A 12,908-nucleotide genomic window follows, 5' to 3' on the forward strand; every position below is an offset into this window, starting at 1 on the left:
AGGCTGGCCTGGAACTCAAAATTCTCCTACTGTAGCCTCCTGAATGCTGAGATTATAAGCGTGTACCTACACACCTGTCTTAAGTGTACTATTATTAACGAGATTGGTCTAAGACTTGTCCGCTTTATCCATTACATTATGTGTTGGGATCCTGCAGACGGCTCTGTTTATGTGACTTAGTAATGGGCTTTCAGAGTCAGACTACTTAACATGGTTTTCCCTTAGAGAGACCCAGGAGTCTTCTGGCTTCTAGTGGCCTCTGGGTACATCACTATCATTCGGATCCCTCAAATCCTACCTTCCTCAAACTCTCTGCATGAAATCCTACGAGGCTCTCACTGTTTCCTAAAAGAGAAGGTAGGCCTGGTGGAGGGCTCATCCTGGGTATAGACGCTCTCCTGACATGCTCTCTCTCTTCATGGTGATCCTCACACACTCCTGAGAGCAAACATTGCTACGTCCACTTTTCAGAGGGAAAAGAGAGAGCCTATACTGTTTGTAGATAACAGAGCCAGGATTTGAGCCCACCGAGTATGGCTCCAGTGTTTGCGCTCTGGTACCCTCCTTCTTCCCTCAGTGAATGTACTGTTTTAGATGGCCTATCTTATACATCAACACTTCAGTCCAGGCAGACCCTCCTTCTGGTCAGGGAAAGCCTTTAGGAAAAATGTGGGGCCCTATTAAACTCCATGTTTTCCTTGTTCAACATACTGTCAGGCACACAGTAGGTTTCTGCCCCTGTGGACTTACTGAGTTAGTCAAAAGCACTTTGTAAGCCACAAAGCACTCTCCAGATGGCAGCTATCCCAAGCTCAAAGGCACAGGCAAGTGGCAGCCTGCTGTCATTGGCCACTTGAGCCAAGACTCCAAGTGCCTAAGGAGAGTACAAGTGACACCACACAGCCTCTCCTCTTGGCCTCAGCTGGCTCAGCACAGTTTCTCATTATTAGCACAATCACATGAAATTAACACAAAATGCTGTGTTTCAATTAGTCTTGGGGAACGGGGAAGTGTATGTTTGTTAAGACAGCAGGGCAGCCTGGGGGAAGGGACTTTCAGGAGAGCAGAGGTACCCAGCCTCCCAGCTCACTCTCTCATTAGTGTCTCTGGTCTCCAACTGCTTGCTAATTGCTCCCTTATTCCTCAGTCACAGGAAGCCCTGGCCAGCCTAGCTCTGTTCCCAGCTGCAAGGCAGCCACCTTGTCTTTTGACAGACATTGCTTACAGCAGCTTTCAGGCTGACATGCCCAGTTCCACTTCTCCTTGACCAGGAACACACAAGGTGGAACAGAGAGGACCAGTTGGAAGGGAGATGCCCTCAGAGAGGGGTGGAGGCATCTCTACTGCCCTTTCTTCCCTTCCCTCCCCCCCACCCCCCGCAACTCCTTCCCACACTTTAGCTTCCCATGGAGGCCAAATGCAATAAGGTAGTAATATAGCAGTCTAGCCCCACTTTGGGACAACCTTACATCCCTCATTGCTTTATTGTCCCCAGGCTACTATCCCTACCTGGCGTTATCTTCTATGTTTTCTATCTCCCACTAGAATTTAAGCCTGCGAAGGCAAATAAGCATTTCACTCACTTTTGACCAAGTTATACACAGAATTTTCTCTCTCTCTCTCTCTCTCTCCCTCTCTCTCTCTCTCTCTCTCTCTCTCTCTGTGTATATATATGCTTATACAGACATATAAGCATATGAGTATTTATATATCTACACATAGGAGTTATACAATCCCAAAGGCATATACCCTGATAATCCATGCAGCATTCCCAGACATACCATTCTCCTGAATGATGTCAGAGGCACACTGCTCCAGCACAGACATGTTTGCCAAGATGGTGACAATCTGGAAAACGGAATTGAGAAATTATAAAACAAACATACACGATCCCCATGGTACTCTCTGCAGGTAGGTCATATGTGGGCTGCAGAGCGTCTGTCCAGCATGGCTCCTTACTACACATCTGCCTAGCCTTCCATGGTACAGTCTTCTATTCTCATGGGCTGCTGCCACCCAGATGTAAGCCCAGAGACTGATGCCCACTAATCATGGGCTAAGTACCAGTAAAAAGCAGACTCACACTGGATGAAGTTGAGATCCAGTTGTTTGAATGCAGGGACCCTCTGTCTAATCCCTACGATTCCAGACCCCTTTCTCTCTTCTGTTCTGGCTTTGTCTCCTGACTCTGATCTTTGATTGGGTTTCCCCATGTCAATTTCCTTTCCTGATACTGACCTTCTACCTGAAATGAATTAAGGCTGAGCTCAAGCCAGAGGACATGCTGATAAGAAAGTTGAATTTAGCCACACTTTATAAGTCTCTAGTCTATAAGCCTCACTTAGAGATCACCACTGACACCAACAGTGACACTGTCATTAATGATAGAACACTGACATTCCATGAACATCTACCTTTAGTTACAGTCTCTTGGGCTGTAACACTTTCCCATCCCACAGTACAATCAATGAGTTCCAGTGAACTCATAGTACAAAAATTAATTAATTAATTAATTAATTAATTAATGAAAATAAATTTGGATTAAGAAACTTTCAACAAGAGACTCAGATTGTAAATGGTGTCAAAAATTAGATAGATAGATAGATAGATAGATAGATAGATAGATAGATAGATAGATAGATAGTCAAGGATAGAAGTGTGGTGCTATGAGCAGAGATGGCCACTGACGCTGTTCCTAAAAGAAACCATACAGTGGCAAAGGTCCCTGTCTCTGCAGATGCAGACAGCATGCACTGATGGTGGTTGAAATAAATAGGAAACTCTAAAGTGTTTCTCCCCAGTGGGAGGCCACTCCCCAGAAAGCTTCTTCAAGAGCTGATGAGATGGTCTAACCAGGAGCCATGCTCTACCTCTGAGATGGCAAGCGATAGTCTGCAGAGGCCAGCACAAGAGGCATCAGTCCCAAGGATGGATGGTAGAGCAGTATTTGCCAGGAAAGAGCATTAAATGGGTCTTAACTGGTTTATTTTTAGCTTATCATTCTCCTTAATAAAGCATCTGAAAACTCTCTTAAACAGGAATAAAAGTACTGTCATACCAATAGGATATCTATCCCTCTGCCCTCTCAAGACACATGTTGGCCGTGGAGATAACATCTCTGTGCCTCAGCCTCTTCACACTCAGACCTGGTCAGGAAGTGGATGGATAAGTAAGAACTGCAGAGAGACATTGGGGGAAGGCAGGGAAGCCACTCAAAAACTTTATTCTGAAGTCACTGCTATACCCAGTGTTTCATTAGAGGAGTGGTAGGTATATATTGGAAGTTCTTTCTCTCTTCTCTTAGGATAAAGAGTGTTTGTGGGCTCAGAGGAAGAAGTTAGAGAGAAGAGATGGGATACAGAAGCAACCCTCAAATGGGAGATTCCCCAAGAGCCATGAAGTACAGTCATATGAGAGATGAGGGGCTAAGTCTGTCAGATTACAGTGCATTCTGGTGTCTCTGGGCAGCCAATAACACCAGAAACAGGGCCTGTTTCCACCACACAGGGGCTCCCATGCCCCATCTGTCACCAGACAGGCATTTCTGTATACAGACTCTTGTTTGACCCGTACATTCATAAAGAAAGGAAGGAAAGACGGAAAGAGGAAAAGAAGAAAAGAGGAAGGAAAATAAAACCTTTGTCTGCAGCAACGGGTTCATTATATGGCAATCATTAGCTGAGTCACAGGCACCAGGTAGGTCTTTGTGTTGGACTAATTTAGATCCTGTTAATGAAAATTACTTCCTCCTTACAGAGCCTGTACCCCATGTGGTTTTCTGAGGTGCAGATGAAGTAGTCAATTAAACACAATTTGAATAAATGCCAATTATACCCTGCTTGGAGTCTCCTATTTGAAACATACTTGTATGCACTGTGATGGAGAGGGAAAAGAAGCCAATGTTTTCACCTAGCAGTTAGCTCCCAACTGGAGTTTTAAGGACAACTGGTTTACCTGACTGGAAGCAACCTAGCAATGCTGTGAGGATATGGAATGTAGCAGTCAGGTTCATGATTTCTCTTGGTCCAGGGTTATTCAATTGGTATAAAATTAAGGCCTGTTTTTCTTGACCCTTCTGTGGTTACCTGGTGTGCACAGAGAACACTGGCCTCAAGAAATACCTTGGATGAGATGTAGTGTAGGCTCAGGTCCTGGCTCCATCTTTTGTTATCCACAGGAGTCTAGCAATGCTACCCAGCCTTCTATGCTTGATCAATGAAACAATATACATTTCTTATTGCTGCTATAACAGATTGCTGAAAACTTAGTAGCTTAAAACAAAACAATTTTATCATCTTGCAGTGCTAGAGGTCTGAGGCACTCTTGGGCACGTGCACACACACACACACACACACACACACAAACACACAGTAAGCCTAGGTTTCTCTATGGGAAAACCAAATGAACTGTAATCTGTGTAACATGGACTTGCCTCCTGCCCTTACCCTTTCTTTCTCTTTCATCTGTAAACTGTAGAACTGGAGAAATGGTTTAGTGCTGCCAGGGCTTGGACTCCAGCATCCAAGTAACAAGTTGAGAAAGCTTCAGGTTAAAGAAGAGACCTTGCCTCAAAAGAAATAGAAGGGAAGCTGTAGAGGATGCCTGACATCCTCTTCTAGACTCTGCAATCTGCACATACTTGTCCATACCCACCCCCATCTCTTTAAATAAATAAACCAATAAATAATTCTTTTTTAAAGTGCCTTGTGTTTTTATATATCCTAGAGAAACTTCAATTTGGGGACTGTATCTTTAACTGAACTTTTCTATCTAACTCTTTCCACTCAGCCCACAAACATTCATTATCCTAAAATGAGAGAAAAAGAATTTTCAATAATGAAACCTGAGCCATTTTCTCTGACCCTGCTCCTCTTCTCTCCTCACATAAAATCATATTATTACTTTAGACCCACCTGAATAACACTCCTTGGTTAAGAGCCTCAATTAATCACTATGCAAAACCTCCTTTGCTATGTACAGGAAGTTATTCATCGATCTGGGGTAATAGGAATGGGCATCTCTGTGCAGCATCACTTGGTCTACCACGGGAGATCAAATATAAGTCATAAAATTATCATAAGCATTCAGTGTGTCTTGCCAATCACCCAGAACACTTGTTAAATTAAACAAACATAACACACTTCTAAGAGGCGAGTCCTGGAAGGACCCAGACCTTGAATGATTTGTTAAAGGAGCACTAGCAATGTGACAGCCACATTAAGGGGCTGAACATTGATGTGACCATGAGGTACTGAGATGAGATATCCTCCCCAGGGAATAAAAGGTTTCATATTTGGAGGATTCTATGGTGGTTCAAATGAGAGTAGTCCACATTCCTATATTTGAAGACTTGGTCCCAGCTGGTAGAACTGTTTGCTAGGAAATAAAATGTGTGATTGGAGGAAGTATGTCACTAGGGTGGGCTTTTCAGTTTCAAAAGTCCATACTATTCCCATTCAGCTCTCTGCCTCATGCTTCTGGGTTAAGATGTGAGATTTCAGCTACTCCTCTAGCACTATACCTGCCTGTCTGCCTGCTGCCATGTTCCTTGCCATGATAGTCATGGACTCCATCCCTCTGAATAGACCTGAATAGACTCTTTCTTTTATAAGTTGTCTTGATCATGGTGATTTAATCACAGCTATAGAAAAGTAACTAAAAGAGGGCCTTCCTGGCTAGAAAACAACTAGTGGCTTCCATAGCATTCTGAAATCATTTTTCATTCGGCTTACAGGGGCCTTAGGAAAATTGAAGTAGATAGCTAATTAACCTAGACCAACAGGGGATCTGCCATGTCACTAGTTCAACAATAAATGATCTGGTCTGGTAAAATGTAAGTTGGCTGAGTCTTCTGATAACAGCACACACAGACAAAATGTTCATCTTGCACTCTTAGAGAAAGTAGTCAAGAGATAACTTACTCACAAGCAGACATGAAGACATTTCCCAGGCTGTGTCACATTCCTAGCCTAGCAGTCTCAGCAGTCACTCTTGACCACATCCTGACTCCACCAACATCCTTCCTCACCTGCTCTGCTGTAGGATAGCCCTAAAGATTACAATGCATAAATGACGTGTAAAGTATGCCCAGAACACCCAGTTAGAGACAGATACTCTGGTCTGACAGACCTTATGACACAGAACACCTGGATACATCCATTGGTGATTCATGGGTCCTTCTCTCTGTTGCCCAAGGATTCAAACAAACAAACAAAAAAAGCCAATATTCAAAAAACTGTAATTAACATTATTCTTTAATCAGAAGATTGTCAACAATGTCAAGCATAGCTCTGGAATTCTCTTCTCTTCCTGCCCAGACTCTTCCTTTTTTCATGATTTGTGTGCTCATGTACGTATGCATGTGGAAGCCAGAGATTAATTATTCTCCAGCTGTGTATACTGAATGGTCTAGACTGAGCCTAGAACTTGCCAATTGAGCTAGGATGACTGGCCAGCAAGTTCCATGGACCCATTTGTTTCCTTTCAGCACCAAGACTGCAGGTATTTGTTTCCCTGCTCAGCCTTTTTGTGGGTTCTGCAGATTTGAATCAGGTTCTCATATTTGGGTAAAGAGCATTTTACCAACTTAAACATCTCCCCAGCTCCGGCTAATAGTACTTTTCAACCATACACACACACACACACACACACACATACACACACATATGCACACACTACATGTATATATACCTTGCATGTGTCCACACACAATCTGATACTATACATGTCATTCATTACTTCACACCATACAACATTCCCCACTGCACTAGGTGTATTTCCAGGCCCTCCATTCCTGCCCTAAATTAGACATCTCCATCTAGACCCATCTCAATCCAGTCACCTGCCCCAGTCACTACTCAGTACCCACTTTGGTTCTAAATGCTTTATAAATACCACCCCATTTAATCAAACAAGGGCCAAAGAAGAAATATTATTCTCTTCATTATACAAATGAGAAAATTGTGGCTTAGAGAGATTAAGAGACAGGTCCAAGGACAGACAGCTAGAAGATGACAGAGACAGGATTTGAACTAAAGTGTAGCTAAACCCAAGACATGTTGTTTCTACTCCGATTTACAGACATGGCAGAGATTTATAACCTATAGAGGATTTTTGAAACACAAGTTGCTATTATAACCCCCAGTAATTGGCATTTCTGATCAATGGATTCCTGATAAGTGGTGTTGACATTGAAGTCCCAGAGATGGTACAAAATGTGGTCATTCTAAAATGCCTAGCAGTCTACGAATTTCTATGGGAAGTGTAGGTAGTACACTGTCTCTTTGAAAGCAATTCACAGAATGGCTCATCATGTTTCTGTTGTAACTATCCTCCCTCCACTTCAGAGGTCACTGACACTGGTTGTGCAGGGCCTTAGAGATGTCCTTCCAACCCTGTCCTGTCTGTGGTTAGATATCTGCACAGCATAGCCTCTGCATTGCACCCCATGGATGAGAAATCACAAGGCCTTGGAAACCAATAAGTGAGCAGGGTCTTCTTCTTAGGTGTTATAGGTATGGCCACTATGCCCAGCTCTGGGCGTTGAAATCAAGCCTTTGTGTATGGTAGGCAAGCATTTGACCAACTGAGCTATATCCCTAGGCTAGGATAATTTTCTTGGTTCCTGATAACAAGATGTCACCTATACTATACTATCTTATTCTAGATTAGCAGAAGTAAGTGGAAGACCCCAGACCCATGGCTATGTTCATAGCTGCCCACACCCCAAGAGTGAGCACAGAATGGGCTTTGCCAGTGAGGCTTTGGCTTGACTACTTAAGTGGACTTGGCCTGCCTAGATGATAGAGGAGTTCTTGCTGTTCAAACAGAGGTGCACTAAGTACATAGCCAAGACCAGGAGGCTTTGCACAGCACTGGCGTCACTGGCATGCTCATTACCGGAAGCCTCACTGGGCATTTAATTTCTTAAGTATTTCAGGGGCGGTGAGCACTTCAGAGCCCAATTCATCTTCTTTGTCTTCATTACAGAGAGCCCTCTGATCACCTTAATCCTTCCTCTGCCACAGCAAAGAGCCATTTGTTTCTTTAATGGGTATGCTCTCACTAGCTAAGTGGCTGCTCAGAGCCAGGGCAGAAGGTGAAGCCATCCTGAGGACAGTGGGAGATGTGCCTGACTCAGACAGGGGGTGGAAAACTCCTGAATCAGATGTAGGGGGGAAGTGTTCATCTGCCTCCTACTTGCCCACATTCTCACTGTTGTGAGGTGCCCTTCTCCTAAGGGTTGGTGAGACCTCATGCTGGGGGGCGGGGGGAAGCTGCCAATCTTCCTAGTCAGGTTATGGACTCTGCAGAGTCATGGGACATTCACACAGGAAGCAACATCCCATTCGACACACAGGGAGACCCCAGTCTACAGGTTCCCACTCAGTGCTGTGTAGAGTGGGCCATTCACTCACTTTACAAGATCTTCGTGACAGAGTCTACACCAAGAGTCTGCAGTCCCTAGTTTATTTAATCCCTACCTTGACTCTGCAATCATGCATATACATTTTGCTAATGAAGAAAGAATTGCCCAAGGTAACATGATCATTAACAGCAAGGATCTGCTGAACCTCTATCACCTGTCTCCAAAAGGCTTGTTCTTATTGTCACTACTGGATCTCATCTGACATGACCAGAGTAAGCCCTGGGTAAGGCACTTGCTGGTGAAGGCATGAAAGAGGTTCAACAAGTGGAAGCATCTAGCTAAAGAAAGAGACCATACATATAATGAAGACCAATACAGAGCAGAACCTTCAGTCCTATTCTCGTGACTAATACCTATGACTACAATAAACACTGGGCATTGTCTTTCAGAAGCCAATCAATAAGGCAAATAGCTAGGCCTATGTGAATATGATCTCTACCTGTTCCCACCCTGACTATCCATGGGCTTGTCCATCTCTAAGAAGTAAACTACAAAGTCTGGGCCTTCCTAGGTTCTCACCTGGTCCCGAGTATAAGGTGTGTCCACTCTCTGCTTGTCACCACAGGCTTCCAGGAGGACACGGATTGCATTCAAATGTAGAAGCATCTCACAGGCCATTTTGTCAAAGAAGGTGATGTTGGCAAGGGCCGCAGAGGCCAGCAGGAAGACTTCCCCTGATGAGGCCTCTTGGCACAGTTCTGGATAGTGAACAAGAAGAAACAGTTCAAAGCCATGTGTTTGCACATGATCTCCCTCAGTCACCACAATAGCTCTGGGAGACCATTTGGGTGGGAGTCTTGGAACTGGTTTTAAAGATGGACAAATCTGTTACTAGAGAGGGAACTATGTCATCTGTATAGGTAGCAGAGCTGGGATTGGAGGCCTTGTATGTCACTTTTGCTCACCCACAGTGTTTATTGAGTGAATCCTAGGTGCCTAGAGTTATGAGATGGTAGGATGGACCAAACAGGTCACATTGTTGCCCCTGTGATATGTATTCTCTGCTAGCAGACAAGAGAAAGAGAACCTTTGAAAGTTGATATAAATAATTGCCGCTTTTGATAAATATGAAAAGAAAAGAGACAAATGCTATGATGGAGAATAAGTGGGTCACATAGGAGATGTCTCAAAGAACATAACCATAACACTGAAGCCTTAAGAGAGGAAAAATGAGTCAGTCATGAAAATGTCAGGAGGAAAGACATGTTCTAGAAAAGAGAAGTAATGTATGCAGAGGCCATGGAGCAGGAAGGGATATACCCTCCTCTAGTTCCCATGTCTTCAGTGATGTACACTAGGAAGAGGCCAGAGTTAATGCAGATACTTTGCCTTCCAGACACCTTCTATATCTTTTTGGTCTCAGATGGCAAAGATCACCTGGCTTCAGAAAGTACTACACAAGCTCTTGAGTGCCAGGGCTCTCTCTTCAGTCCTAGTGGTTACAACTCAGCACAAAATTAATGTCCCCACCTGCCATATGTAATTGTGTTAAGTCCTTTTTGAAGGACTGTTCCCATCCCTCTATTACCTAATACAGTTGCCTGCAATGGACCCACCTCAAGAGGCACTGTCCATGGTTCTGCTTGTCCCAATGGACAAGTCTAAGTCTCAGTTCCAACCAGTCAGGATGTGACAGATTAAGCTCTGTGCCACTTGTAGCAAGTGTGTTTCTTCTACAGAGACAGAGGAAGGAAGGCCACACTCCATAAAACAGACCAGCAGAGGAAGAAAGTAGAGAGTCAGAGCTGAGCAAGGCCCTATGATAGTCATGCTTCAGAGTCCTGACACTGCAGTTGGCACTTTTTGGCACTTTCGTGGATGTAGCTGTGAATTCCCCCTAATGTAGGATAGACAGGATTATCAGTTAAATACCTACAATCTTCCTCGTGCTGTACCGGTGCATCTGGATCTGTCTTTAAGGAAGAAAGGGGTTATGTGCAGATACGGAAATTGAATCTCATAGGAGCAGCCACAGATATTATTTCTTGAGCATTTACTCTGGGCCAGGGTCTGCTTTAACTTTCACTTCACTCAGTCATTTGATCTTTGCAGTAATCCAATTTTATTGTGAGTTTGTCAGTTAAATATCCGATGTTGTCACTTGCTGAGATCTTACACCTACTAAGGAACAAATCCATGTCAACCTGATCATAAAATCCTTGTTCTTTCTATACTTCAGGATGTCTATTGTTTCAGCTCCTTGACTCATTCTCAGTGATGCCCCCATAGACATAGGGTTCAGTCCTATTGGGGAAGTAATGCCTGCCTCTAAGGTACTGTGTCCCCTGTAAAACAGCCCAGATATGACCACCAAATATCTAGAACTCACCATCCAGGACTAGGATCACAGATTAGCCAAGTAACATCCTTATAGTAGATGCTCCTTTCATCTCCTGACCGGGGAAAATCACTGGGGGCATCTGACTCTGTCCAAGCTTACATCTCTATACCTGGGCTTTGGTATGGGACCACTCTACTGCTAGGTTTGTCCCTAGGGGCAAACCGTACTCCTCGCCCTCATGCACTTGCTGTTGATCCTGACACATTGATTACTAGCACAGCCATCGAAGTGCCTTTTAATTTTGCTGCACATTTATTTGAACTACAGTCTGAGTCACCTGGGATGTGTTAGGAAGATTAAATTGAGGATTCCAGTGACTCACTTATAAATGTTTCCAGGGAATGGCAAGAAATTGGAGCGCTATTTCCCACCAAAGAACAGAGCCCTGGCATCCTGCCCAGAAGATATATCCCATCTGCTGACTCTGTGAGTGGCCTAACAGTGCATCTTCCTAGGGATGGGTTAAATAAGAAGGCTTTTCTTCTCTAGCAATTAATACAGTCTGGGAAAGAAACGGGACTGGGTATGTAACAACAGTGAAAGGTTGGAGCATACATGCTTTGAATTGTTTGTTATTTGGAGAGTTTTTACACAGATGGCATTTAATTCTTATATTAAAATATGTCCTTGCCCCTAGAGACATTGCAGACGTAGCTGCTGTGTCACATATGTGTCAATAGGTGGCAGAGAGGAGAGAGGCTATCTGCTCTCAGTGTTCTGACCTACAGACATCTGAATGATTAGCAGCCTAACACTCCCTGAAAAGAAAGTGAGCCAGAGAACACAAGGGTGGATGGGAACAAACAGAGACTAAAGGAACCCCACCTGGGACTGCGGGCCTGGGCAGGCGTGAACCTGAGACTGGTGCCATGGGGCCTGGATATGGAGCTAGCCTAAAATGACACCAGTTTAGTGTCATGCAGTCCTGAGGGGAAGACCATGCCCAAAATGACCCCTGCCTGTTGCCATAATAGGCTAGCAGGCCTTAGCACTCCTGAGATGACCCCAGACACTCAGAGACCCTGGTTGTCACTAAGAGGGGCAAGTAAGTAGTGGAGAAATGGAAGAGAAAGAGAAACAGAAGGATGGCACAATAAAGAGAGGCAGAACTAGAAACTCAAGGGTAGTGAGGAACAGCCTGTTGTGAGTAGCTGATGAGGCTGCCAGGGACCATGGTGGGGTCCTGGTCTGTGTTGCCATTGGGGAAGGCACATCTACAGCAGTAGGGGGCTGTAACCACCAAAGGTCAGGCAGAAGTCCATGGTCTGGGCTGCCACCCAGGATGTATTGATGTCTGAAGGCTGTGCAGAACCGGCCCCGCCCCACACCTGGGCATCATGGGATGCTTGGCATGGAGGCATGAGAGCAGGAGAGCTGACCCTACCTCTATCCAGGGTCAGTACTCAGGAGAGTGGACCCCTACACATTGTGGGAGTTGTGGGTGAGCCAGCCCCCAACCCCAGAGGGTATGAACTAGCCCTGCCAATTATCTCTTGTAGTGGCATGGATGAGGGAGAGATACCCTCCTCCCCCCCACTCACCTTGCCACCTATGTGTGACAGGTGGGAGACCTGACCCTGGGGTCATGAGAGCAGGAGAGCCCTGCCTCTCACCTGCTGCAGCACTCAGGAAAACAGGCCCTGTACCTCATCTGGGCTGCACAGTAGATCTAACCCTGATGGCAGGGGTGCAGGTGAGCTGGCCCCAAGAGTGTGAACATGGGAGAGTTGGCTCTGTCACTTGCCTGCCCTCCCCTTGCCCCTTGTCTGCTGTGCAGTAGCACAGACAAGTGAGAAACATCCTCCTCCCTCCCCTCCTCCCTTGCCACCTATGGCAGGTGGGAGAGCTGGCCCTGTTCCTCACCAACTGTAGCACTAAAGAGAGAGAGCCCTGCACCTAGCACAGGCAGCAGGTTAGAGCCAGCCCTGGTTACAGGGGTTGCTGGTGAGTGATCCTCAAGGGTGGGGAAGCAGGAGTGCTCCCATGCTGACTAGCTCAGATACCTTTCATGCCAAGATCCAGGGCTTTGAATTGGCCCACCCCAATATCAACCCCATCAATGAACTGCTAGAGTGCATGGTCCTACAAACCCAAAGCTACAGGATCTCCATGACACAGGTCAACAACAGGATATCCGAG

General features: G+C 45.2%; 1 protein-coding gene and 1 non-coding gene across 3 annotated transcripts in view; one reads left to right on the plus strand and one right to left on the minus strand.

The window, feature by feature from the left end:
- The window catches only part of Insc (INSC spindle orientation adaptor protein), an 81,642-nt gene that overhangs the window by 6,706 nt on the left and 62,028 nt on the right, over positions 1-12,908 (minus strand). For both annotated transcript variants that reach the window (XM_028778221.1, XM_028778222.1), the window contains exons 8-9: positions 8,948-9,126; positions 1,782-1,848 (exon numbers count right to left, since the gene is read on the minus strand). In XM_028778221.1, coding sequence (XP_028634054.1) covers positions 1,782-1,848; positions 8,948-9,126 — 246 coding nt within the window. The remainder of the gene's footprint in view (positions 1-1,781; positions 1,849-8,947; positions 9,127-12,908) is intronic.
- On the plus strand, positions 11,396-11,525 carry LOC114630163. The gene has a single exon (XR_003712781.1). It is a non-coding gene; the product is annotated as a small nucleolar RNA SNORA17 (small nucleolar RNA).

Source organism: Grammomys surdaster, unplaced genomic scaffold, assembly GCF_004785775.1.
Source record: "Grammomys surdaster isolate TR1022 unplaced genomic scaffold, NIH_TR_1.0 330, whole genome shotgun sequence".
NCBI classification, from domain to species: Eukaryota; Metazoa; Chordata; class Mammalia; order Rodentia; family Muridae; genus Grammomys; species Grammomys surdaster.